Source organism: Primulina tabacum, chromosome 2 (assembly GCF_025594145.1).
Source record: "Primulina tabacum isolate GXHZ01 chromosome 2, ASM2559414v2, whole genome shotgun sequence".
Taxonomy (NCBI): Eukaryota; Viridiplantae; Streptophyta; class Magnoliopsida; order Lamiales; family Gesneriaceae; genus Primulina; species Primulina tabacum.
Window position 1 is genome coordinate 51622052 of NC_134551.1, and position 24053 is coordinate 51646104.

Below are 24053 nucleotides of genomic sequence, written 5' to 3' on the forward strand. Positions count from 1 at the left end.
ATTATATATTAATCTCACACATAATTACAAAGTCAATTAAATAAGTAAACCGTCATTTTCAATATTCAACATAAATCTAAATTATGTATGCAATAAAATCTCTGATAAAATCTTATCAGTTATTAATTTAAACACAAAATTTTTTTGAGTCGATTTTATGAGTCAAATTTTTTAGAGGTATCTCTTATTTGAGTCACTCATATTTTTCATGTAAAAAACATTATTTGTTATTGTAAATATGAACATGATTGATCTGTGAGTCACAAGAGAATCGCATAATTTTAAAATAACTAAAATTGCATTGCCAATTCAATTTTAAATTTTAGGATTGAATGTTTGGGAGGATATGGTTTATCTATTAATGTGATTTTATTATTACGTCTGTATTTGGTGGGGGAATTGTAATTTTTATGTGGGTACCAATTTAATTTAATCAATTGATGTCAACGTTTTGTTTTACACAGCGGTAACCACTCGGGAATTATATCGTCATTATTGGATATATTAGTCTACCATTTGGGGGTTGACCTAATACAAATTTCGAAGCTGTTAGAATTAAAAGTCTACAGTTTGAGGGTTCACCTGTAACATTTAATATCTATACAAAACACAAAAAAAATTTATTAGACAGTTTCATATATCAATTGAGTAGGTTTTTTATGAAACAGTCTCACGAATCTTTATCTATGAGACGAGTCAACCCTACAGATATTCACAATAAAAAGTAATACTCTCAGCATAAAAGGTAATATTTTTCATGAATGACTCAAATAAGAGATCTGTCTCATAAAATACAATATGTGAGACCGTCTCACACAAGTTTTGCCATATCAATTTTGAGAGACATAATTTTAATCTGATCTGGACATTAAACAATATTATACTTTATATCAAAAATATTTTTTTTTGAAAATATGAATCGCATCAACTTCTCTCACGGATATAGATTTATGAGATTTTATCACAAAAGACTTAACCTATATAAAAACATTAGCAAATTATCGTACAGTCAGTGTTGTTTCAGGCAAAAATTATAGAGTTGTGAAATTACTCTCATTATTAATTTTAGGCCAGGGCTTCTTATTCGATCAAGCTATTGTTTTTCCCCCCTAAAAATCGACGTGATCAAGCAGATATTTTTACATCTTGAAAAAACACGTCAAGGGTAACAGTTTCTGTATTCGAATAAATGATATTTCTTACAACTAGTGATTTTTGACAAATAATTAGTGTCTATACATCAAAGATAAAAATGTAATTTTATCAACAAAAATGTAAAGTGAAGTTAATTTTTTTTATTAGATCTCTTGTAAAACGATCTGACATATCTATATATGTGAGATGTATTGATCTCGTTCATATTTGACAAAAGAATAATATTTTTGACAAAAGAATAATATTTTTTCACGAGTTAAGTCTGATCAGAAATTCTTCTAACAAAATTGTCTCACAAATTGTCTAGCGGGACAATTTCGTATGAATTATTGTGTTTATGAGTAAATCTCTTATGAGACGGTCTCTCGAATTTATATTCATGAGACTGGTCGACCTGATATATATTTATTGTGAAAATTAATAGTTTTGACATAAAAATAATATTTTCATGAATTTGATCGGTTTAAAGATCTGTCTCATAAAATTGATTAGTAAGATAATTTTACAATAGTTTTTTTTATATAATTATTATGTATTCTAAACTTTATTTGTAAATAATAAGTTTTATTATAAACAATAGTTGAAACGAAAATACTCATGTATAGATGGAGTTGATGCACGTTATACAATCCTTAAGAACACGTGGCAGCTTTGGATGGGGTTTGTTCTCTTCTGCCACGTGTGGTTTGTTCTCTTCTGCCACGTGTAGACTGGCATACACGTCCCGTCTCACTAGCAGCCTTTGAAACACACATCATCTGAATGAGGACATTTTCGTCATTTGACTCTTAGTGATCCTACCGGAGTGAAACCTTCCAACCATCATACCACCTAACGTCTTTGATTAAAAAATTATATACGATTATTATATTATTGTTTAGAAATAAAAAATAATTAAATACAAAAAATTATACAAAGAAAGAGATTATTATATCATACTACAGTATAAAAAGATATTAAAGAATATAAAATAACTCTATAAAATTAAAAAAATGAGTAATTTATGCTTAGTACTTGATTCTTAAATTTAAAATATATAGGCAAAAATGAAAAAATAATTCTAAAATTTGATCTATTTTAATTTTAGTCCCGTAAACAATAAAAAAAATAATCTCAATCAAAGAATTATAATTTTGATTATTAGCAAATTATCCTTCCCTATTAATGTATTGATTATTATATTTCTATATGGATTTAATAGGAAACAAATTTTGGGACGAAGTATTTATTCTAAAATTTCAAAAAATCCTATATTTGATATTTTTTTTTATCTCAAATATTTAAAAGCTCGGGCCCGCGTCTGCGTGACTGCACAATGCGTCTCTATAGCTACTACTTTGTATTCGTCTTCGTTTTACAAAAACGATCAATTCAAGTTGTTATAGAAGTCTATTGTAGCCCATTATAAACTCATTTTAAATATTTAATTTTTATTATGTGGGACAAGATGTATCACAATCACCCATCATTCAGTTTGATCCCTCGATCCACTGACGTCGAGAATCTAGAGGTGTGAGACCCAATAACAATAAGTAAGCCCAGCCCATTTCTCTTTTATTTAATAAAAACCCAAACCCATTTGATACAAGATCAGATCGCTCATTCCAAGAAAAGTTCTTCCCCAGCCTTGCCCATCGTTCTCTCCGTCTTTCTGCTTCAATCGTGCAGCGTCCCAGCGGCCAGAAATTTTGTGCAGTAGGTTATCACTTTTCATCCTCCATTCTATTAGCTTCTTTCTTGCCTTGTATCGGAAGGTTGCATGCTCGATCGGTCCTGTTTTCCTAGCACGGTGCGTGAGCTTCGATTCGGTTTAGGTAAGCTTTGGCTTCGAATTTTGGTTGTTCTTGGTGTATTAGTTTATAAAAGTGAAGAATTGAGCTTTTCCCCTAATTTCCAGCTAGGTTTCCGGCATGAACAGTATTTCCGGCAACTTGTTCCGGCGAACCACCTTTGCGAAATTAACGTTATGCATTCTAGCTTTGAGTATTGAGGTATTAAGTTTGAAATTTCCAGATTTTGAAAGGTTATATAGGCTGCCCGGATTTCGAATTTTAACCGAGACGATTTATTTTGGTTTAGTCGTTTGATATGCATTGTATTGAAGTGTATAGCGAATTTTTATTGTAGGTTTTATCGTTGGACGAGTTCATTCGATAATCCTTAAGAATTTGCCGTGGTATTGTAAGTTGCAATTGAGGTACGTTCAAACCTATATCATTATGACGCTTATATTGGCGTGTAAGAATATTCGGTGAATGTTGTTTGCTATTATGTGCATTGAATGTTTATTTTGATGCATTCATGCATTAATTATGTTGGCATAACATATTGAGCCTTGACTTCTTTGACGGCTATTTATGTTGATTCTGTTGAGATATTGAGTCATCAGAGGGACGAGTGAGTTAGGATTAGCCACATTCCCAGATGACAGCTAGGGACGAGCGACTTAGCTACTCGCATTCCCGATGCTACGTGCATGGACGAGCGGCGATTTGATGCTGCATTCCATGGCACGCGTGGCCACTGTTACTGTCGATGATGCTATTCGTTTGGACTCCATTTGGTATCCGTTATTCCATTGTTACCATTCATGCATCGCATAGCATTGCATTTACTTGGTATTATTACATGTCTTTTATATACGTCGTGATTTTACTGGTTTGTCGTACTGGGGTCCGACCCCTGTTTTTTTTTGATGTTGTGGTTGTTTTTGATGCCATAGCAGGTCATTCCAGGGGTTTTGACGCGTCTGGTGGAGCGTCAGGGAGTGGTACCCAGTAGTCAGTTGGTTTGTGTCAGAGTTCCCAGATATTTATATATATTATTCTGGTTTGATACATTTGCTAGGGAGATGCCCTGTGTAGTTGTATGGTTATGTTTTAATGTTGCTTGGATTTTATTTGTGGTATGTCGTGTCTAGTCCTGGCCAGTGCGGCTGTAGGATGTTGGTGTGATTGATTGTGAATTTGGTATTATTTTCGAGCGTATATTGTTATTGTTGTGTTTCGAAATTTTTGGGATGTCCTACTTATGGGGAGGTCATGCCGAAATTTCTGTAGGCCCTAATGAACGTTTTAAACTCGTTTTCGCTGTTTACACCATTTAATCCTTGTTGTGTGGTAATTAAATATTAATTAAGAGCACGGGCCCTGACAGTTTGGTATCAGAGCGTAACTGGGATACGCTCGTATTAGAGTCTAGGACACTCGAGTTTAGACACAAATAAAATGATTGTGCATGTGTTTGATTATTTGCTCTTACTTGTTTATATGTTTTGAATTAATTGTATCTGCATGACTAGAGCATATTAGTTTAAGTTTATGCTCTTATACTCAGCCGATTATTTTTTCTGCCTGTGGATTAAATCCTTGTGTCTTGTAGATGGCACCGGGACGTAAGGGTAGAAAAAGAAAGGAAGTTGTTCAGGAATCTGAAGCTCCTAATGTGAGAGGACTTAACGAGACTGATTGGGGAAGACGAGGTCGTCGTCCTCGTGGTGAAGCACGAAATGTTAACGTGGAGCATGAAGTGGATCAATTGACTAGAGGAATGGGTGAAATGGAACTAGTGATATCTCGATTTCAGAACATGCGTCCTCCTCGATTCTTTGGGAATGAAGATGGTGAGAAAGTTATAGCATGACTAAAAAGTATGAAGCGTTTGTTTAATATGTTGGAGTACACCCCTGAATTGCAGCTTAAGTTGGCTATTTGTCAATTAAAAGACCGAGCCCAATTATGGTGGGAAACTACTGAGGAAGCTTTGAAAGAATCAGGTGAAAGAGTTACTTGGGATGTATTTTGCGCTCAGTTTGCTCGAGAGTATTCACCGCCTTCGTACTATTCGGCCAAGGAAGCTGAATTCAATAGATTGACTCAAGGTAATATGACTGTAGTGGAGTATGCCTCTCAATTTTCAGCGCTTCTTGCCTATGTTCCTCATGTTGCAAGCAGTGATCGAAACAAGCTATCGCATTTTATGCAAGGATTGAATTGAACCATTTGCACTTTAGTAGTCGCTGGAGCACCTGTTAATTATGCCGATGCTGTAGAGAAAGCCAAGAATGTGGAGGCAAGTCTACTTTTGGCAGAACCACAGTCGGTTCAACCAGGTATTCCTCAGAGTTTCGGGGGCAATGTGCCGATGCCAGTTGGTGCACCACTATACCGTCCTTTACTGCCGTACCAGCCTACGCAGTCTTATCAACAACCAAAGCAGCAAAATTTTAAGGCCAAAGGAAAACAGTTCAAGAAACAGACTCGTAGTAGTTCTTCTAGTTCTGGCAGTCAGCGTGGAAGTTCAGTTGGGTCACCAGGTGGAGTATTTTGTGATCGTTGTGGTGGTAAGCATTTCAGCACTCAGTGTACGGGAGTTCAGGGATCTTGTAATATCTGTGGGCAAGTTGGACATTATGCTAGAGTATGTCCGAATGTAGCGAGACAACAATTTCAGCAACCTCAGTTTGGTCAGGATTTTAGAGGACAAGCAACTAGACCTTTTGTTCCGACTCAGTCTCTTCAGCAGTCTAGCTATCCTCAGCCTAGAGGTTCTGCACAGCAGCGTTTCCCAGGGCCACAGCAGGCTCGAGTTCATGCTCTAACTCAGGATCAGGTTCAAGACGCACCGGGCGGAGTTATCGCAGGTATCTGTCTTATTTTTAATCATCCCGCTCGTATATTGATAGACACAGGAGCATCTCATTCATTTGTATCTGTTGTATTTGTTGATGAGCATGAGATTGCTGCTACTCCGTTGATAGATACTGTGTCAGTCTCTATACCTGCTGGTGTATGTTTGATGTCTCATGAGATAATTCTGAATTGTGTGATTAGATTCGATGATAATATTATGGTAACTAATCTCATCAAGCTAGATATGTCTGACTTCGACTGTATTCTAGGGAATGGATACTCTGTCTAATTATCGAGCTACCGTTGATTGTTTCCATGGAGTCGTCAGATTCAGATCGTATTATGGCAGTAAATGGAATTTTTACGGTAGTGATTCGCAATCACGTATTCCATTAGTGTCAGCAATGGAAATGTTTAGAATCTTGTTGACAGGAAATGAAGGATTCATGATCTATGCAGTTGATGCGACACAGGGAAAAAGATTTGAAGTTTCTGATATTCCTGTTGTCAAGGAATTCCCTGATGTATTTCCCGATGAAATTCCTGGATTTCCACCCCAGAGGGAAATTGATTTTAGCATTGAGTTGGTGTCCGGGACAAATCCTATTTCTAGAGCACCATACCGTTTGGCTCCAGCGGAATTGAAAGAGCTCAAAGAGCAATTATAGGACTTGCTGGAAAAAGGTTATATTAGACCAAGTATGTCACCTTGGGGAGCTCCGGTATTGTTTGTGAAGAAGAAAGACGGAACGATGAGAATGTGCATTGATTACAGGCAGTTGAACAAAGCTACTGTGAAGAATAAGTATCCTCTGCCGCGTATCGATGACTTGTTTGATCAGTTGCAAGGTACATCAGTGTATTCAAAGATCGATCTCCGTTCTGGCTACCATCAGCTTAGAGTTCGAGAGAAAGATGTTCCGATGACAGCATTTCGAACACGTTATGAGCATTATGAATTTCTAGTTATGCCTTTTGGATTGACTAATGCTCCTGCGGTTTTTATGGATTTGATGAATCGTATTTTTCGAGAATTTATAGACAGATTTGTTATTGTCTTCATAGATGACATTTTGATTTATTCAAAAACAAAGAAGGAGCATCGAGAACATTTAAGGTTGGTTCTCCAGACACTCAGAGCAGCGCAATTGTATGCAAAATTTTCTAAATGTGAATTCTGGCTGGACAGAGTTGTATTTCTGGGTCATGTTATATCAGCTCAAGGAGTATCAGTGGATCCTAGTAAAGTGGAAGCTGTTATCAATTGGCCAACACCGACGAACATTTCCGATATTCGCAGTTTCTTGGGTTTGGCAGGATATTATAGGCGTTTCATTGAAGGATTTTCTATTATAGCAAGGCCTATGACTCAATTAACGCAAAAAGATCGACGTTTTGTGTGGACTGATGAATGTGAGTCAAGTTTTCAGACTTTGAAGGAAAAGTTGACAACAGCTCCAGTGCTAGCTTTGCCATCAGGCTCAGGTGGATATGTTGTTTGTTCAGATGCATCTCTAAATGGACTTGGATGTGTTCTAATGCAAAATGGGCGAGTGATTGCATATGCTTCTCGTCAGTTGAAGCCGCATGAGACCCGATATCCAGTTCATGACTTAGAGTTGGCTGCTATTGTGTTTGCATTGAAGTTATGGCGTCATTATCTGTACGGTGAGCAGTTTGTGATTTATTCGGATCACAAGAGTCTTAAATATCTTTTCTCACAGCCTGACTTGAACATGAGATAACGTCGATGGATGAAGTTACTTAAAGACTTTGATTGTGAGATTCAGTATCAACCAGGGCGAATGAATCTTGTTGCAGATGCTCTCAGCAGAAAAGTTCAGAATGCTATGCTGACATCTTTGACTATCTCTAAAGTTCACGAGCACTTGGGAACTTCAGGATGGACTTATCAGATCAGTGGAGACTACTTTATAGTGTCATCTATTCAAGTCGAGCCACAAATTTTGTCCAGAATCAAAGCAGCACAGAAGACCGATCCGCATATTCATAGATTGAAAGAATTGTCTCGAACAGGTCAGACAGAAAAGTTTAGTGTTGCTTCAGATGGTAGTCTGCGCTTTAATGGTAGACTTGTGGTTCTTAATTTGATAGATCTGAAAGAAGCCATACTAAGGAAAGCACATTGTAGTCGACACAATATTCACCCAGGAATTCGAAAGATGCATCATACCTTGAGAGCTCATTATTGGTGGGAAGGTATGAAGAAAGATATTTCTCATTTTGTGGCTAAATGTTTAACGTGTCAACAAGTTAAAGCCGAGAGAATGAGACCTGGTGGAATGTTACATAGTCTTGAAGTGCCGCAGTGGAACTGGGAGCACATTGCTATGGATTTTGTGACACATTTACCTCGTTCTAATCGTGGTTGTGATGCGATTTGGGTGATTGTTGATTGATTGTCTAAATCTGCTCATTTTATTCTGTATCATCGTACTTGTACTTATTTGAAAATGGCGAAATTGTACATTGATCATATAGTGAGATTGCATGGTGTGCCAGTAACCATAGTATCTGATCGTGATCCAAGATTTGCTTCGAAGTTTTGGGGAAGTTTGCAATCAGCTTTGGGTTCAAAGTTGGCTATGAGCACTGCCTATCACCAGCAGACAGATGGTCAGTCAGAAAGAACCATCCAAAATCTAGAGGATATGTTACGAGCAGTAGTGATGGATTTCAAAGGTGGTTGGCAAGAATCATTGTCTTTGGTTGAATTCTCTTACAATAATAGTTTTCAGGCAACAATCGGTATGGCACCATTTGAAGCTTTGTATGGAAGAAAGTGCAGATCGCCGATATGTTGGGAAGATGTAGGAGAAAGACAGATGTCAAAACCAGAATTTATTCAAGAAATGAAAGATAAAGTTGAATTGATCAGGAAAAGGATGAAAGCAGCCCAAGATCGTCAAGCCAGTTATGCTAATAAAAGGCGTAGACCTTTAGAGTTCCAAGTGGGCGATTATGTTTTCTTGAAAGTATCACCATTCCGGGGTACTATGAGATTTGGACATAAAGGGAAGTTAGCTCCGTGTTATATTGGTCCGTATATGATTGTTGAGAGGATTGGCACATTGGCGTATCGTTTGGATTTGCCGCAGAGTATGTCTTTGATACATAATGTGTTTCATGTATATATGTTGCGGAAGTATGAGCCAGATCCGTCTCATATCTTGAATGTCGAGGATGTGAGTTGGACAGTTCCCTTAGCTATGTTGAACATCCAGTGCAAATTTTGGAACGTAAGGAAAGACAGCTCAGGAGCAAGACGATTCCATTGGTTTTGGTACAATGGAGTAGACATGGAAGAGAAGAATCTACATGGGAATTAGAGGCAAAGATGCGACAAGAATGACCTCATTTGTTTGAGAATGTAATGAATTACGCGATGTATTCTGAATTTTCTATGTATTATCAGATGTAATGTTGTGGATATCAGTGTTGTGTTTGTTAGATTTCGAGGACGAAATCTTTTATTAGTAGGGGAGAATGTGAGGCCCAATAACAATAAGTAAGCCAAGCCCATTTCCCTTTTATTTAATAAAAACCCAAACCTATTTGATACAAGATCAGATCGCTCATTTCAAGAAAAGTTATTCCCCAGCCTTGCCCATCGTTCTCTCCGTCTTTCTGCTTCAATCAGTACAGCGTCCCAGCGGCCAGAAATTTTGTGCAGTAGGTTATCACTTTTCATCCTCCATTCTATAGCTTCTTTCTTGCCTTGTATCGGAAGGTTGCATGCTCGATCGGTCCTGTTTTCCAGCACCGTGCGTGAGCTTCGATTCGGTTTAGGTAAGCTTTGGCTTCGAATTTTGGTTGTTCTTGGTGTATTAGTTTATAAAAGTGAAGAATTGAGCTTTTTCCCCTAATTTTCAGCTAGGTTTTCGGCGTGAACAGTATTTCCGGCAACTTGTTCCGGCGAGCCACCTTTGCGAAATTAACGTTATGCATTCTAGCTTTGAGTATTGAGGTATTAAGTTTGAAATTCCAAATTTTGAAAGGTTATATAGGCTGCCCGGATTTCGAATTTTAACCGAGACGATTTATTTTGGTTTAGTCGTTTGGTATGCATTGTATTGAAGTGTATATCGAATTTTTATTGTAGGTTTTATCGTTGGACGAGTTCATTCGATAATCCTTAAGAATTTGCCGTGGTATTGTAAGTTGCAATTGAGGTACGCTCAAACATATATCATTATGACGCTTATATTGGCGTGTAAGAATATTCGGTGAATGTTGTTTGCTATTATGTGCATTGAATGTTTATTTTGATGCATTCATGCATTAATTATGTTGGCATAACATATTGAGCCTTGACTTCCTTTGACGGCTATTTATGTTGATTCTGTTGAGATATTGAGTCATCAGAGGGACGAGTGTGTTAGGATTAGCCACATTCCCAGATGACAGCTAGGGACGAGCGACTTAGCTACTCGCATTCCCGATGCTACGTGCATGGACGAGCGGCGATTTGATGCTGCATTCCTGGCACGGGTGGCCACTGTTACTGTCGATGATGCTATTCGTTTGGACTCCATTTGGTATCCGTTATTCCATTGTTACCATTCATGCATCGCATAGCATTGCATTTACTTGGTATTATTACATGTCTTTTATATACGTCGTGATTTTACTGGTTTGTCGTACTGGGGTCCGACCCTTGTTTTCTTTTGATGTTGTGGTTGTTTTTGATGCCATAGCAGGTCATTCCAGGGGTTTTGACGCGTCTGGTGGAGCGTCAGGGAGTGGTACCCAGTAGTCAGTTGGTTTGTGTCAGAGTTCCCAGATATTTATATATATTATTCTGGTTTGATACATTTGCTAGGGAGATGCCCTGTGTAGTTGTATGGTTATGTTTTAATGTTGCTTGGATTTTATTTGTGGTATGTCGTGTCTAGTCCTGGCCAGTGCGGCTGTAGGATGTTGGTGTGGTTGATTGTGAACTTGGTATTATTTTCGAGCGTATATTGTTATTGTTGTGTTTCGAAATTTTTGGGATGTCCTACTTATGGGGAGGTCATGCCGAAATTTCTGTAGGCCCTAATGAAGGTTTTAAACTCGTTTTCGCTGTTTACATCATTTAATCTTTGTTGTGTGGTAATTAAATATTAATTAAGAGCACGGGCCCTGACAAGAGGTGACTCCTACATGTTCAAGAGGCGACTCCCGTCATGTAGCATTTTTCCCCGCATGTTCAAGAGGTTGCTCGCTCCCATGAATGTAGCACTATGCCCCGCATAACACTTATTTCCCGGTGTTTCTTGCCGGTGATCGTCTTTGATACTATTTTTTCACACCCAGAGCCCATGCCCGTGTTTGCGTAACTGTACAATGACCCTTTATAGCTACTACTTCGTATCCGTCCTCGTTTTACGAAAATGATTAATTCAAGTTGCTATAAAAGTCAATTACAGCCCATTATAAACTCATTATAAATCTTTAATTTTTACCATGTAGGACAGAAAGTATCACGTAATCATTTCTTCAAAATATCAATTTCGTTAATAAAATAATTTGTTCGTTTTCATTTAAATTTGATTTAACAACTGAACTGTAATATGACATATTAACGAAATTATTTATAAATTATGTTTGAAATAAAGTTTTATCTAATAAGTCATTCAAGAATACAATGCGCAAGATTTATTATAATAACTATTTGCAAGGATTTTTCAATCTAATTAATATTTTGTAATGATAACCCCTGTTTTTTTATATATATATATATATATATATAAAAAATAAAATCATCTTGCATTTGAATTGAATAATTTGGGTTTTCATAATTTGGAAAAAATATTTCAAATTACACTCATTGAGCTAGACCCATTTCAAATCCACTAAAACGACTCAAAATATAGCTTAAAATTAAAATAAATTTTTTGGAACAAACTCAATAGACTTGTTATATTATGAATTCGAAATCATTATTCCGAATATCATAGGATTTCATAATTATTACGGTAAATATGCATGCATGGCCATCTTCTCGAAATGTCAATGCGTTAGGTGTTAGGATTGCATTCACTGTTTGGGATGCCGACGGATGAGATTTATTATTATAATGACCAAGGGAGGTGTGGGCATATGATTTAATATATATGTTTATTAAATGAAGAAGAAAAAAGGGTTCATAAAAGAAAGTTCCTGACCAACTAATTATATAATATTATGACCTATGACTTATAGCCACACATGAGAAAAAATATCTAATTTATTGATACACTGAAATTATCGTATCGAAAAAATATTGAATTTATCGAAATTTTTTGTATTTCGAATCCGAAGATTTCGGTACGATATGATAACAGTATCAAAATTTTCGATATGATAATAATATGAAATTCGAAAAATTTCGATATATCGAAACAAAATATATAAACTAAAAAATATATGATATTTTTAAATAATAAAACTATGAATAAAAATATATAGGGTTTTCTCAGTATAAAACGGTACACACTGATATCAAACAAAAATCTCGATATACTATACAATTGGCATGGTAGACATACATGTATACCGAGACTCAATACATCGAAAGTTTTGATACAATATTCATGTATATTTTCTGATACTGTAATTTTAGATACAATATATAATATATGTTTTCGGTATGATACGATATATTACCCCTACTTATAGCAAATGTGACATCAACTTCTCAAGTTTTAAACAAAGTTTTGAGATCAAAATAACACAAACTCCTCCAAAACTAAAAAATATCATTATTATTATGAAATATTTTTTATTATCTATTTAAAATCCCACTCGTTTCTTTATATATTCATCATTCTCACCTTCATTTAAAAATATTATTGTCTGATAATTCCATTGAGATGTGTCCTCTATATATACTATTAAATGTTTGCTAAATATAATCGATATTTACAATTCCTTGGAGCCACAAAATCCAAATGGTTGCCATGCCCATGCTGCATTATGATTTGGGCCATCTTTTTTATATGCCATAAGTTAGTCGATAATTTTTTAAACTTTCTTGTTATTTCATTTCCATTTGAAATTCTAAGTAATTGTCCTATACATAAATTTGACCATGATGATAATTTTCTCATAGAGTTGGGACGAAATTAGAGTATTTAAGATGACATCCCAACAAGTTCAGGATCACGCGAGAATAGCCGAAATTGGACGAGTTTAGGGACTAAATCGGGTTGAGGTTCGTGAATTTTTTGAATCCCGAAATAGTTCGGGCGGATATGAAAATATAATCCTCAGTCCGTTATTATATTATTATTAATAATAATAAAATTGGGTACGAGGCTTGTCCCCACCTCATTATTATTTTTGAAGTGGACACGAGAACGAAGATGAAGATTTTATCTCCGCGGGTTTAGGTTTGAGGAAAAAAGCTACTATGATAGCGGTAATACAATTTAAGGACATAAATAGAGATGACAAACCGATCCCACTACGTTGCTATCCTTATTAATACTAATGTTGGTGGGTCAAATGTATAGATCAGTAATATTCAAGAATCATGTGATTGAAGTTGGGGGAGTTGGCTTACCCATTTCTCGTGGGCAACGTACCCAATAAAGCAACATAAGAATCGTGTTTTTTACTCGGCGAACACTTATAAAATTACAAAACATATTCTTAAAAAGTATATATGAAAATTTCCAACATGCATGAGCATATATCAATCATGTCCAATTGAATAAACTATATAACTAAATAATTTCAGCTCGATATTTGAGTTTACATTATTTTTATTCAAGCTTTAATAAGCTTGAATTCCGATGTTTTTCTTACGAATCAACTGAAAATCTAACCGATTCGAGAAAACTAATTGGGCTTAATTAATTTTAACTTCTGGATCCTCTACTAGATGAAAGAACGAACGAGGCCTATCGGGTCAATAAGCTCAGGCCCAATTATAATAGTTAGAGAAGTGTCGTGTAAGTCGGGCTGAGGTAATCAGGCTGAGGCCCAATTATTTATAACTAGAGAAGTATCGTGTACGTTGGGCTATGGTCACTTCGGCCCAACTAGTTTAATGGTCCGTTTTCCAAGGCTACCAGTAGTCGAGTTATTTCAAGTGCTTTGACTGCAAAAAACCATGGCACCGAGCTCGGCAGCAATGGCGATGGAAGGAGACAAACTGAGCGGAGCGGCGACTGCGACGGCTGCGGTTGTCGCTTTCACCTGCTTCTTGGCACTAGCAGTCTCTATCCTCTTAATTAAACATCTACTCGTGAACAAACGACGGGTGAAATCTTGTTATTTGAATACGGAACCGAAGCCTCAGAGCACTTTCAAACGAGTTTTGACCGACAATTCATATTATCACTTCAAGCACCTCATGCTCCACGCATCGGATGTACAGGCAGACGGTATGAGCTATTATTTTATTTACGGTCATTATCTTACCTGTTTGTTTTATACGTTGAATGGATTGCTTGGGTTTTCCTTTTACAGAGGAATGCACGAATTTGCATCCGTATAAGGGAGAGATTTCGAGGTTGATTAAGAATCCGAATGTTGGGATTCTGAATGTTGGGATTCTGGAGTGCCTCTATGGTGATGATTATGAGTGCGGAGTTTCGACCATGGGGCGTTCTTTTGTGTGGGTTGATAGTGAAGCGGGATTGCGAGAGCTCGTGGAGGTGTTGAGTCAAGTGAGATTGTTTGCAGTGGATACTGAGCAGCACAGCTTCAGGTCCTTTTTAGGCTTCACAGCTCTTGTTCAGGTTTCATTCGACATTGTTACTATTACGTCTGCTCTTATGTGTTTAAGTGCATTGATTTCCATTTAATGATCATTTATGTGAATAAGCCAGGGGTGATTAGGAATTTGTAGCGTTTGTAGAAAATTATTAAAATTTGATTTTTTTTCTTTTCCATTTTAAGTAATAAATTATGTGCAGTTTCATTAAAAGAGAACCAATTTGTGGCCTTGTTGTCTTGATCGGCCGAGATTCAGCCCTAAAAAAACAGAACGAATGTTCCTCTTAAACCAATTTATAAAAAAAGTATGATGAGGGAAATGACTTTCTTGTCTTTTTATTTTTAAATAATCAAATAACGACCGTGCATCCCAATTGCTGTGCTTGCATCTTTACTCATGTCAACACCTGTAATCTGAAGCACAAAATGGGTGTTTGCCATTTACTTATTTGTTTGATGACACGTAAGTAGTTATGCATAAACACTAAATTTTTGGTAAAGCAAATGCAAGTGCAAGTCCAAGTGCATGCTTTGAGTGCTTGGGGTTCATTTTAGTGCTAGGCACCTTACAGTTGACCATTTCTCATTTCTTAGAAAGTAATTTAGTTGTCATCACTGTCAATTGCTAATGTTTGTTTTCTATTAAACCTAGAGCCCAGATTGCTGGTACCCTGTGCCCTACTGAGAATTATTACTAACTCTTGTGCGAATGGTTGCTTATAATGTGGTTTCTTTGATTCTTTGAGTCAATGCAAGTACGGCTCCCATTCATCTTTTATGGCTATATTGCCAATGCTAGGTATTTTTATTTTACTTGCGTTTTCAAATGAATAGATGAACATGGCTTATATCATATGTCAGGGGAAGGGACTTTATCTTGCAATATTTTAGACCACACTATACACCCATACAAATCTGGAATGTTTTCATTGAACATGGAAATGGCACAGAAAGAAGAACCTTTCACACTTCAAGTTCTGCTTTTCAGTCTTAGGCAACTGTGTGCACTTGACATTCTTATGTATTCTTCTTCCAAGCTATTTTATTTCACTTAGGTTTATATTAAAAGTGTGCAAAATTGATACAGATATCCACTAAAAGGAATGATTATCTAATCGACACAATTAGATTACATGACATGATGGGGCTTCTTAGGCCAGCATTTGCTAATCCTGGAATCTGCAAGGTGATGCATCGATATTCTTGTTTTGAATTTGTCTTAGTTCAGTTTTTTTGGTGGTTTTAAATCCTTTTGATCTTGTGTGATGGTGGTTCAATAAATTATATGAACTCAAGCTATATTTTCTACTAATTGAAAATACTTGAATCTTTTTTTTTTGGTGGTTTTAAATAAGAAAATTAACAATTGCTTACTGGCTTAGGAAGAGTATCATGATGTCTTTTAAACTCTCAAGTCTCAACTACAGAGAAACATATAGGTCAGAGTCATGTTAGTCGTCACAATTCAGTGAATTCACTAGAACTAAAGATTGATGTTATTCACACCGCACCCTTTCTTGTGACTAAAATATAGTCCTTGTTCGAAATTGAAAGTAAAAGGAGACTACTTAATAGCAAATAGAAGGTTCAGATGTGCTAATTTGAGGATGCAGATGTGCATATCCAAGTGTTGAAAGGAGGATATCTTTTTCTTTTACACCCTAGCTGTGGTTGATAGAGCCTGAAAAGATAGAATCTTATGCTCAGGGAAAAAGTAACTTAATTTTTTCTGTTACACAAATTTAGTCATGAATGGTGCATGAATAAGACCCTATTTGGCTAAACTTAAACATCTTGTAATCCTTTTGAGTTTATAAGATGTTCTAGCAACATATAAGACATTTTGTTTTAAAAAACAAGCTTTTAAAGCTTTGGATTTAAAAAGTTTTAATAGAAAAGTAGAGAAACAAAACAAATGATCAAAAGACTGGAAAAATAGTGAAGAAAAACGGAGTTAAGAAGAATCTTGGATATTAGCTGAAGTGTTGAGATCTTTCTAACCAAAACTTATATGATTTTAAAAAATAAATTTTCTTTGAAAAAAGGTCTTAACAGTTAAATGTTACAAGTTCTTTTTTGAAAAATTTTACTGAACATTTTTAGACGGCTTATAAGTCGTTAAACATCTTACAAAACCTTTTAAATAGTTTATAAGTTTAGGCAAACTGGCTCTAAATCTTTTTTCTGAATGAGAGCTTAATAGTTTTTTGATGAAGCCATATGATGCAAAACATTATATGAGGTAATTAAATCAAGTGGTGCTTGCGGTAAAAAATATCATGGTGCAGGTATTTCATGGTGCTGATAATGACATTATCTGGCTTCAAAGAGATTTCCACATCTATGTTGTGAACTTATTTGATACGGCTAAGGTGAGATCTTATCCTGCTTTCTATGAAGTTTTTCTGTAATGAAGTTTCTGATAACTACTATCCAAAATGTCTTAAGATTAAAGGAGAACATTAGATATTGGAGGTTTTGTCTTATACTTTTTATTTGTTATCTCGTGGAGGGGCTATTCTGTAATTGCTGTTGGTGCAATTATATTGCAGGCATGCGACGTGTTATCCAAACCACAGAGGTCATTGGCATATTTACTTGAAACATACTGCAGAGTTTCCACAAATAAAGTGTTACAGGTACTTATTATTTTAGATATTTTCTTATATCTTCATATTTAATACAGATAATTGAATATCATGTTTGATTTGTTCCTCTTCTTGAATAATTGTACGCAAAAAAAAGCAATGATAAGAAACCTTTTGTCCGTGTCTTCACTTCTTTTCTTGAAAATGCATCCTTGAATAAAATATGTTTGCACACCTTTCAATTTTTACCGGCACTTTCCAAAAGCATGAGACGAATTAAAAGTGGAGACTGTCTGACTTTGAAATACTAATTATTTACACTAAATGATATACTGATTTTACAGTATTGTGGATGGTTTTTCTTGTTTTATTTGTCCTTTTTTTTTGTAATTATTACTCTTCATGTTTATTTTCCATGATATGAGGTGTTACAGGGAAAATTCTATTATTATTTGTGAAATTTAGTGGTGATTCAAGCAGGGGAATCTAAATTGAAATTTGTCAAGAAAATGAGAACCAATTAGTTAACTTTACCAGCAATTTCAAATTTTCTAATACACGTGTCTATGGAGGGGTTGCGCATTTGAGAAATTCATGAATAGAAAAAACTTTGGATCATGTGGATCTGAATTTCACAACAGATTCCTCAATGATTCCCTTTCTTTTAGCTTTGAACACGAAGGAGACTCTCATAGTGAAGATTTGTAGCTGACTTTGTACAATCATCTGTGTTGTAGAGAGAAGATTGGAGACGACGCCCCTTATCTGAGGAAATGATACAATATGCTCGAACAGATGCACACTATTTGTTATATATTGCACATTGTCTTTGTTTGGAGTTGCATCGGCAGAAAAAAGGTATGGTATAAATGTTACTTCCATGTCTGCACAAAAACTTAATGAGAACTTCTAAAATTCCCCACTTATTAATCATAATTCCTATACTCTATGATAATGCAACTTTACCTCTAGAAATTGTTGGAGAATATTCTATTCCCAATCATGTTATATTTTCTTTTAATCTTTCTTATAATATGAGACACGTTCAAATAATTATGTGAGGTTTAGAACAGAAAATTTGTCATTTGTCTAGTTACCACCATTGACATGACAGCTGAAATTGTTTCATTTATTGAGATACGAGATTAGGGAAAGAAAATGAAAAGATGCTGAAAAATGGTATGTAAGAGTACTAATTTTGAAGTGTAATAGAGTCATCATAGTCTTTTAGTCTATATTTCTGCTCTTCACACCATCAACATCCTAAAGAGAACCAAGTGCAGCAGAAAATTTGTCTCCTGGTGATAAATTCCATTTTCTTCTCGAGGCTAGTCGACGTTCCAATGCAACTTGTTTGCAGCTTTTCACAAAAGATGTTGAAGCTTGTCCAGGAGAATTGGCTGCAGCATCAATCATTTCTCGTTGCATGAATGATCAGGAAAAAATTCCTGGTCTTTGCAACACAAAGGTATCTTACTTTCTGAGTACCTAAGAGTGAATATGTCTACGTTCCCTGATGTATACCTAATTACATGACCTCACACCACTTGAAAAGTCATTGGATCAACATGGGGAGGTGGATGTAATTTATCCACGTGGGTATGAGTGGACAAACGCTGATGAACATTTCCTTTCAGTTTCAGGAAATTGTGAAACTACTTTGCACATGGAGGGATATAATGGTTAGTTGAAGCATGCCTCATCTTCCTATTAAAAGACTTGTATCATTGGTGTGCTTACCATATTATCTATATTTTTATTGTTGCTGACCTGATTTATTTTTGTGGAACTCTAGTATTTTAGAGTAACTTTGTATCGTCGACACGATAAAAATGGTATTTCAAGTTGAATACCTTACAATCGTTAACTTTATTGAGATTACAAAGTGATTACTTGTAAGAGGGAGCCTTTAAAAAGTAAGGTCATGTGTACTACCATAAACTTTATAGTAAGTTCACACGTGCTTCCATAAGTTTCTATTTTTTCCTTCTTTAGCATATCACTATGTTCTCATTACTTTGCACATGTTTGCATTTCTCATACTGAATTGGGTTTATAACAGCCAACTTGGTCCGATGTATTATTTCAGGCTCGTCTCCACGATGAGAGTCTGAAATTTGTTTTGTCTGAGAATGCCATAATTGCACTGGCAACTAAGATTCCAAAAACCGAGATCGAAATATGTAGCACCATCTCCAAAGTGGACGAAGATTCAGAATTCACTACACGATTTCCTTACCAATCTCCATCTCCTGTTGTTTGCTCACATTTAGAAGACCTTATTTACTTGCTCCGAGAAAGTGTAACAAAGATTGAGGATGTATTTCAATCGTTTGTCCAGCAGCACCTAGGTCCAGGAGGTAGCTGTCCTCTTTCTGCTTATAATTATGCTCTTATGTCAAAAAGTTACCTGAGACAAGCCTATAGATCCGCCTCCATTCATACAAGATTCAGAGTTTCAAAACAAGTTGCGAAGAAGGCTTCGCGAGAGCTATTTGTGCAAAAATTTTCCTGCAAATCCCCAGTTTATCACAACTGCAAGATCTATGCTGATGACGGGCGATTGTTATGTTATTGCGATCGCAGAAAGCTTGAATGGTTGAATGTCTTTTTTGGATGTTTGTTATTTATTGCAACCCTTTATACGTGTCATACTGGGTAATCTTCTAATGAACATGTTGGTTCAGGTATATCAATCGGAATCTGGCAAAACTGGTGGAAGATGACCCTCCTTCTATCATGCTTCTCTTTGAACCAAAAGGACGGCCAGAAGACGAGGATAATGACTTTTACATTCAAAGTAAGAAAAATATATGTGTTGGTTGTGGTGAAGCGAACCACTATCTGCGGTATAGAATTATACCTTCATGCTACAGAATACATTTCCCTGAGCATTTGAAAAGTCATCGTTCCCATGATATTGTCCTTGTTTGTGTGGATTGTCATGAAATTGCTCACGCTGCTGCTGAAAAGTACAAGAAAAAAGTAGCTGCTGAATTTGGGATACCTCTTTTTGTTCACAAAGTAGTCAATTTTGATGAGACGCATAACATTCCTACATCTTCTTTGCCTGTTGAGACATCCGGGGACGTAGGTGTATCTCCTTTAGAGTTGCGTACGGCAGCTATGGCTTTGCTACGCCATGGACCACAAATGCCATCCCAACGCCGTGAAGAATTGATGCTGGTATTTTGCTCAGAAGTATTGGTTAATTTATTTTTAGAAAAAAATATTTTCCGAAGTAAATGTTGAAATATTTTTATTCAGATGCCACATTCGTAAATCAATTTACCTTTTTTAATAAATGGGCAGGAATCATGGTTTAGGTATTCGTAAAGTGATGGTCTTTGCAAAACTTTTTGGGAAGAAAGAATACGGATCTTGGCACTTGGTAAATAAGTAATGAAATATTTTGAAAGAGTATATTGAATATTAGTAATAACAAATTAAGTTATACAATAATTAAATTACAATCTACAAAGGACTCAATTTATTGTGTAAAATATGAAAGTAAATGGAAGTTGAATCTAGTTTCATAATACAATTAATTCAATATTCATATTAAATGATGCAGATGGTAGATATTAGTAATAATGAAGTATTTACATTGATATAGATTTTTCCTCGTATCTCATTGTGTTGGTTTGTGGTTTACATTTGATTAGGAGTAATTTTCCATAGTTCACACTCGCACATAGAGATAGATTGACATGCAAAAGGAAAATTCCATGTTTTGTTTTTCGTTTTTTTTTGGCGCATTAGTTATTTCATTGTGAACACTCTCTCTGCTTTCAGATTTCCTGAATCAAACATAATACAGTGTTTGTCATGTAGTATGGCATTAAACAATTACTGATGATAGTAATCATAGATGTGTTTATATGAGTTTGTTTAAATGTTCTTAAAATCATTTTGTCAAACGTCAATCTTGTCAAACTGTAATGTATTTTCCCCGTTTCATGAAAATCTCATATCCATTTTCTTGAACTATTTACTAACAAATTATTTCTTTGAGCAGATCATAATGATGTATTATGGTAGGCGAGAAATATCAGAGGAAGATCTTGAGAGAGCTTTGATGGTTGGAATGAGTCCTAATGAGAGAAGAAAGTTTGGAAAAAAGAAAGGTTATGCCTTTAAACATGTTAGAAAACATGAAAATCTGAGTGACGAGGAAGAAAATAACATTGGGAGTAAGGCAAATATCTCCTCTCAAAATGCATCAAGGGGTGAAATATTGGATTCTTTAGTTAGCAATACTGGAGAGACCGATGAGAAACAATATTATGAGGATATTCTAATGGTAGAGGATACAGGAGTAAGCAGGCAGCCTTCATCTTCTTGTATCGGTGGCAATAATACAATATTTTCCGCTAATACCAATTATATGAATTCAGTTGTTAAGAATGTTCCGGGTGCCGTATTAGCGTCTGATTCCAGTTATGATAATATATCAGGAAACAGTAGCATATCAAAAGAAATTTCCAGTGCAGGTCAAGTTAGAGATAGTTCTTTGAAGCATGAATCAAAACTATCCTTATTAGGTCATGGACCCCATGGGAAACAGATCGTTGAGTGTCTGCTGAAGGAGTATGGACCAGATGGCATAAATCAATTTTGCCAAAGATGGAGACAAGTTTTTGTTGAGGCTCTTCATCCTCGTTTCTTGCCGGCTGGCTGGGATGTAATGCACAGGTATGCTGATGTTCGGTACTATCTAAATTATAAAAGCTTTCATGTCTATTAGTTTGGCAATCTAGAGCATGAGGTGATCAATTTCTTCTATTATCAGGTTCTGATTAGAGTATCTGGTGGATATCGGTTTATTTAGGAAGCTGACTGAAAAAATAAAGAAAAGAAAAATGGTCTTGTGAGGGAAAATGCAAAATATGTGAATCTTCGATCTACACTGAGAATAAAGTATATATTCAAATTTAATATTCGTGGTATAATTGATTGAAAATGATAGATATCAGTGGGTCTTATGCACTGTTCATGCTTTACTGATTGAGTGTTTTTTTTAAATCTTTTAATATGGCTGTTAACTATTGCATATGGAGAATGGCTAGTTTTATTAGTTCTGTGAGCACGATTTGACGCTAATGGCTTCTTCTTTTTTTTGCCCCAGTGGTAAAAGAGATTTCGGAGAATTCAGCGTGTACAGTCCTGCCAACAAAGTTTGTGCGGTATCTGATACGGTATAGATGCACAAGATGTCGTGTTATACCAAGCTAATGGTGTAACTTTCATATATTTATATTATCCCTTTTATTATTCGTTCGCGTTCTTAAAGAAGGCTCTCTATTGATTCATTGGCGGTTATTCTACTTTACAGAAGGGGATTGTGAGATGTTGCGCCTTGTTTATTTGTTTTGAGGTCCTTTTAGCACATGTAAGAAATCGAGCTCTAGTCGAGCCACGAGTTGGCTCACAATTTCACAAGCTTAACTCAAGTTTCTGGCTTCATGAACAAGGTCACCATTGTACTTGCGAATTTGGCTCCCAAATTCATGAGATAACTCATGGGTTTCTGCCAATAGGTTTGAGCTCGTATTTGAGTGTACCCCAATTTGGTAGGGAGTCCAAGAATGTTTTTACATGATTTAATATTTAATAATTAACATTAACATATTCTTCTTTTAACCGAGTGTTGCTCAGCTAGTTTCTATTTTGACAATTCATAGCGCTATCAATGGTGGTTTTTCGGGTTTTCCCATATTATTACCTAAATTTCGCATGGCCACCACTAGTCTATACATATCTATACATACATATTATAAAAGTGTGAATCAAGATCAAAGTTTTTCTATTGTGTATTGTCAACTTTGTCCTTAGTTTGTACATACAGGAAAAATTTAGTGAGAATGTTTTTGTCAAATCAGTTATTATGATAAGGATATATGTTAGATAATGATCAATCTATACATATAAGGTCAAAGTTTTTCTATTGTGTATTGTCAACTTTGTTCTTAGTTTGTACATACAGGAAAAATTTAGTGAGGATATTTTTGTAAATCAGTTATTATGATAAGGATAAAATTGTCAAACTATATTTATGTTAGATAATGATCAAGTTGCCAAAAAAACCGAAACTTTAAAATTCTTTGATTTTTATTTTCTTGTAGATGAATTGAACAAATTTTTTTCACAAAAAATATTAATTTGAAAAGATTGAAATACCAAAATATATTGGTTTTATTTGGTTATAGATGAAGTGAAAAAGAATTTTTTCACAAAAAACTTAATTTGTAGATTTTTTCACAAAAAAGTTAATTTGTAGAAGATTAAAATAACAAAATTTTTTTGTTTTATTTTTTTGTAAATAAAGTGAAAATATTTTTTCCACAAAAACTTAATTTGTATAACGATATGATGTTAAATATATTTTATTTTACGTTCATTAAGATTAATTATTTTAAAATGAAGAATTAAACTAATGAAGCCAAATAATTAAACTAATTTTGTTTTTGTTTTAACAAGGTTGGTGTCATGAAGAAGGTTTGATATTTAATTACATTTACAAAATAATACAAGAATTATCATATATAAATATAGATAATCCTAATAAATATTTCATTGGTATTTATTTTATCTATATTTCTTTATCAAAAAGAAAGTCAACTAATATTGTTCAAAGCCTTGGTTTATTATGAAAATTTAACGATATAAGATTGAATAATATATTTGTATTAATTTTAACTATATTTTTCTCTTTTTAAAGGCTAGAAACTATAACAATTATTTTATGAGAGATTCTTGCAATTAACGAATGATTATTTTTATAAAAGATATATATTGACAAATCAGCTATAGTTTTTGTAACATTAAAAGATATATCTTTGAATGTAAATTTTTAAAATTACGATAAATAAATTTTTATAAAAATTATTCATTAGCAATACTCACTACTTCTCCATAGATAAAGTCAAAGTTATTTGGTTTTTATTTACTTGTAGATGAAGTGAACAAA

The 24053-nt window shown here is 35.0% G+C and overlaps 2 protein-coding genes across 5 annotated transcripts; both read left to right on the forward strand.

Annotated features, from left to right (window-relative positions):
• The first annotated feature begins 4157 nt into the window (after window positions 1-4157).
• LOC142536774 (uncharacterized) lies at window positions 4158-10640 on the forward strand. Of its 2 annotated transcripts, none has more exons than XM_075642106.1 (2): window positions 4158-5797; window positions 10505-10640. In XM_075642106.1, the coding sequence occupies exons 1-2, from the start codon at window positions 5299-5301 to the stop codon at window positions 10561-10563; spliced, it is 558 nt and encodes a 185-aa protein (XP_075498221.1). In that variant the 5' UTR covers window positions 4158-5298; the 3' UTR covers window positions 10564-10640. The 2 variants fall into 2 exon arrangements, with proteins under 2 accessions (XP_075498221.1, XP_075498222.1); XM_075642107.1 differs by having other exon boundaries at window positions 10508-10640.
• Window positions 10641-13864: 3224 nt separating this feature from the next.
• On the forward strand, window positions 13865-22730 carry LOC142536775 (protein RRP6-like 3). Of its 3 annotated transcripts, none has more exons than XM_075642108.1 (12): window positions 13865-14161; window positions 14247-14518; window positions 15583-15681; window positions 16784-16867; window positions 17048-17134; window positions 17821-17941; window positions 18367-18551; window positions 18721-18765; window positions 19173-19681; window positions 19771-20269; window positions 21102-21778; window positions 22212-22730. In XM_075642108.1, the coding sequence occupies exons 1-12, from the start codon at window positions 13888-13890 to the stop codon at window positions 22285-22287; spliced, it is 2928 nt and encodes a 975-aa protein (XP_075498223.1). In that variant the 5' UTR covers window positions 13865-13887; the 3' UTR covers window positions 22288-22730. The 3 variants fall into 3 exon arrangements, with proteins under 3 accessions (XP_075498223.1, XP_075498225.1, XP_075498224.1); XM_075642110.1 differs by having other exon boundaries at window positions 18367-18520; window positions 18690-18765; XM_075642109.1 differs by having other exon boundaries at window positions 18370-18551.
• The last annotated feature ends 1323 nt before the right edge of the window (window positions 22731-24053 follow it).

Excerpts from the sequence above, each read along its gene's own strand:
- LOC142536774 (XM_075642106.1), top strand. The coding sequence starts at position 5,299 with ATGCCAGTTGGTGCACCACTATACCGTCCTTTACTGCCGTACCAGCCT. Across the intron at positions 5,798-10,504 it reads ACCGGGCGGAGTTATCGCAG|CAGGTCATTCCAGGGGTTTT; the intron begins GTATCTGTCTTA and ends TTGATGCCATAG.
- LOC142536775 (XM_075642108.1), top strand. The coding sequence starts at position 13,888 with ATGGCACCGAGCTCGGCAGCAATGGCGATGGAAGGAGACAAACTGAGC. Across the intron at positions 18,766-19,172 it reads GCACATGGAGGGATATAATG|GCTCGTCTCCACGATGAGAG; the intron begins GTTAGTTGAAGC and ends GTATTATTTCAG. Across the intron at positions 20,270-21,101 it reads GCCGTGAAGAATTGATGCTG|ATCATAATGATGTATTATGG; the intron begins GTATTTTGCTCA and ends TTCTTTGAGCAG.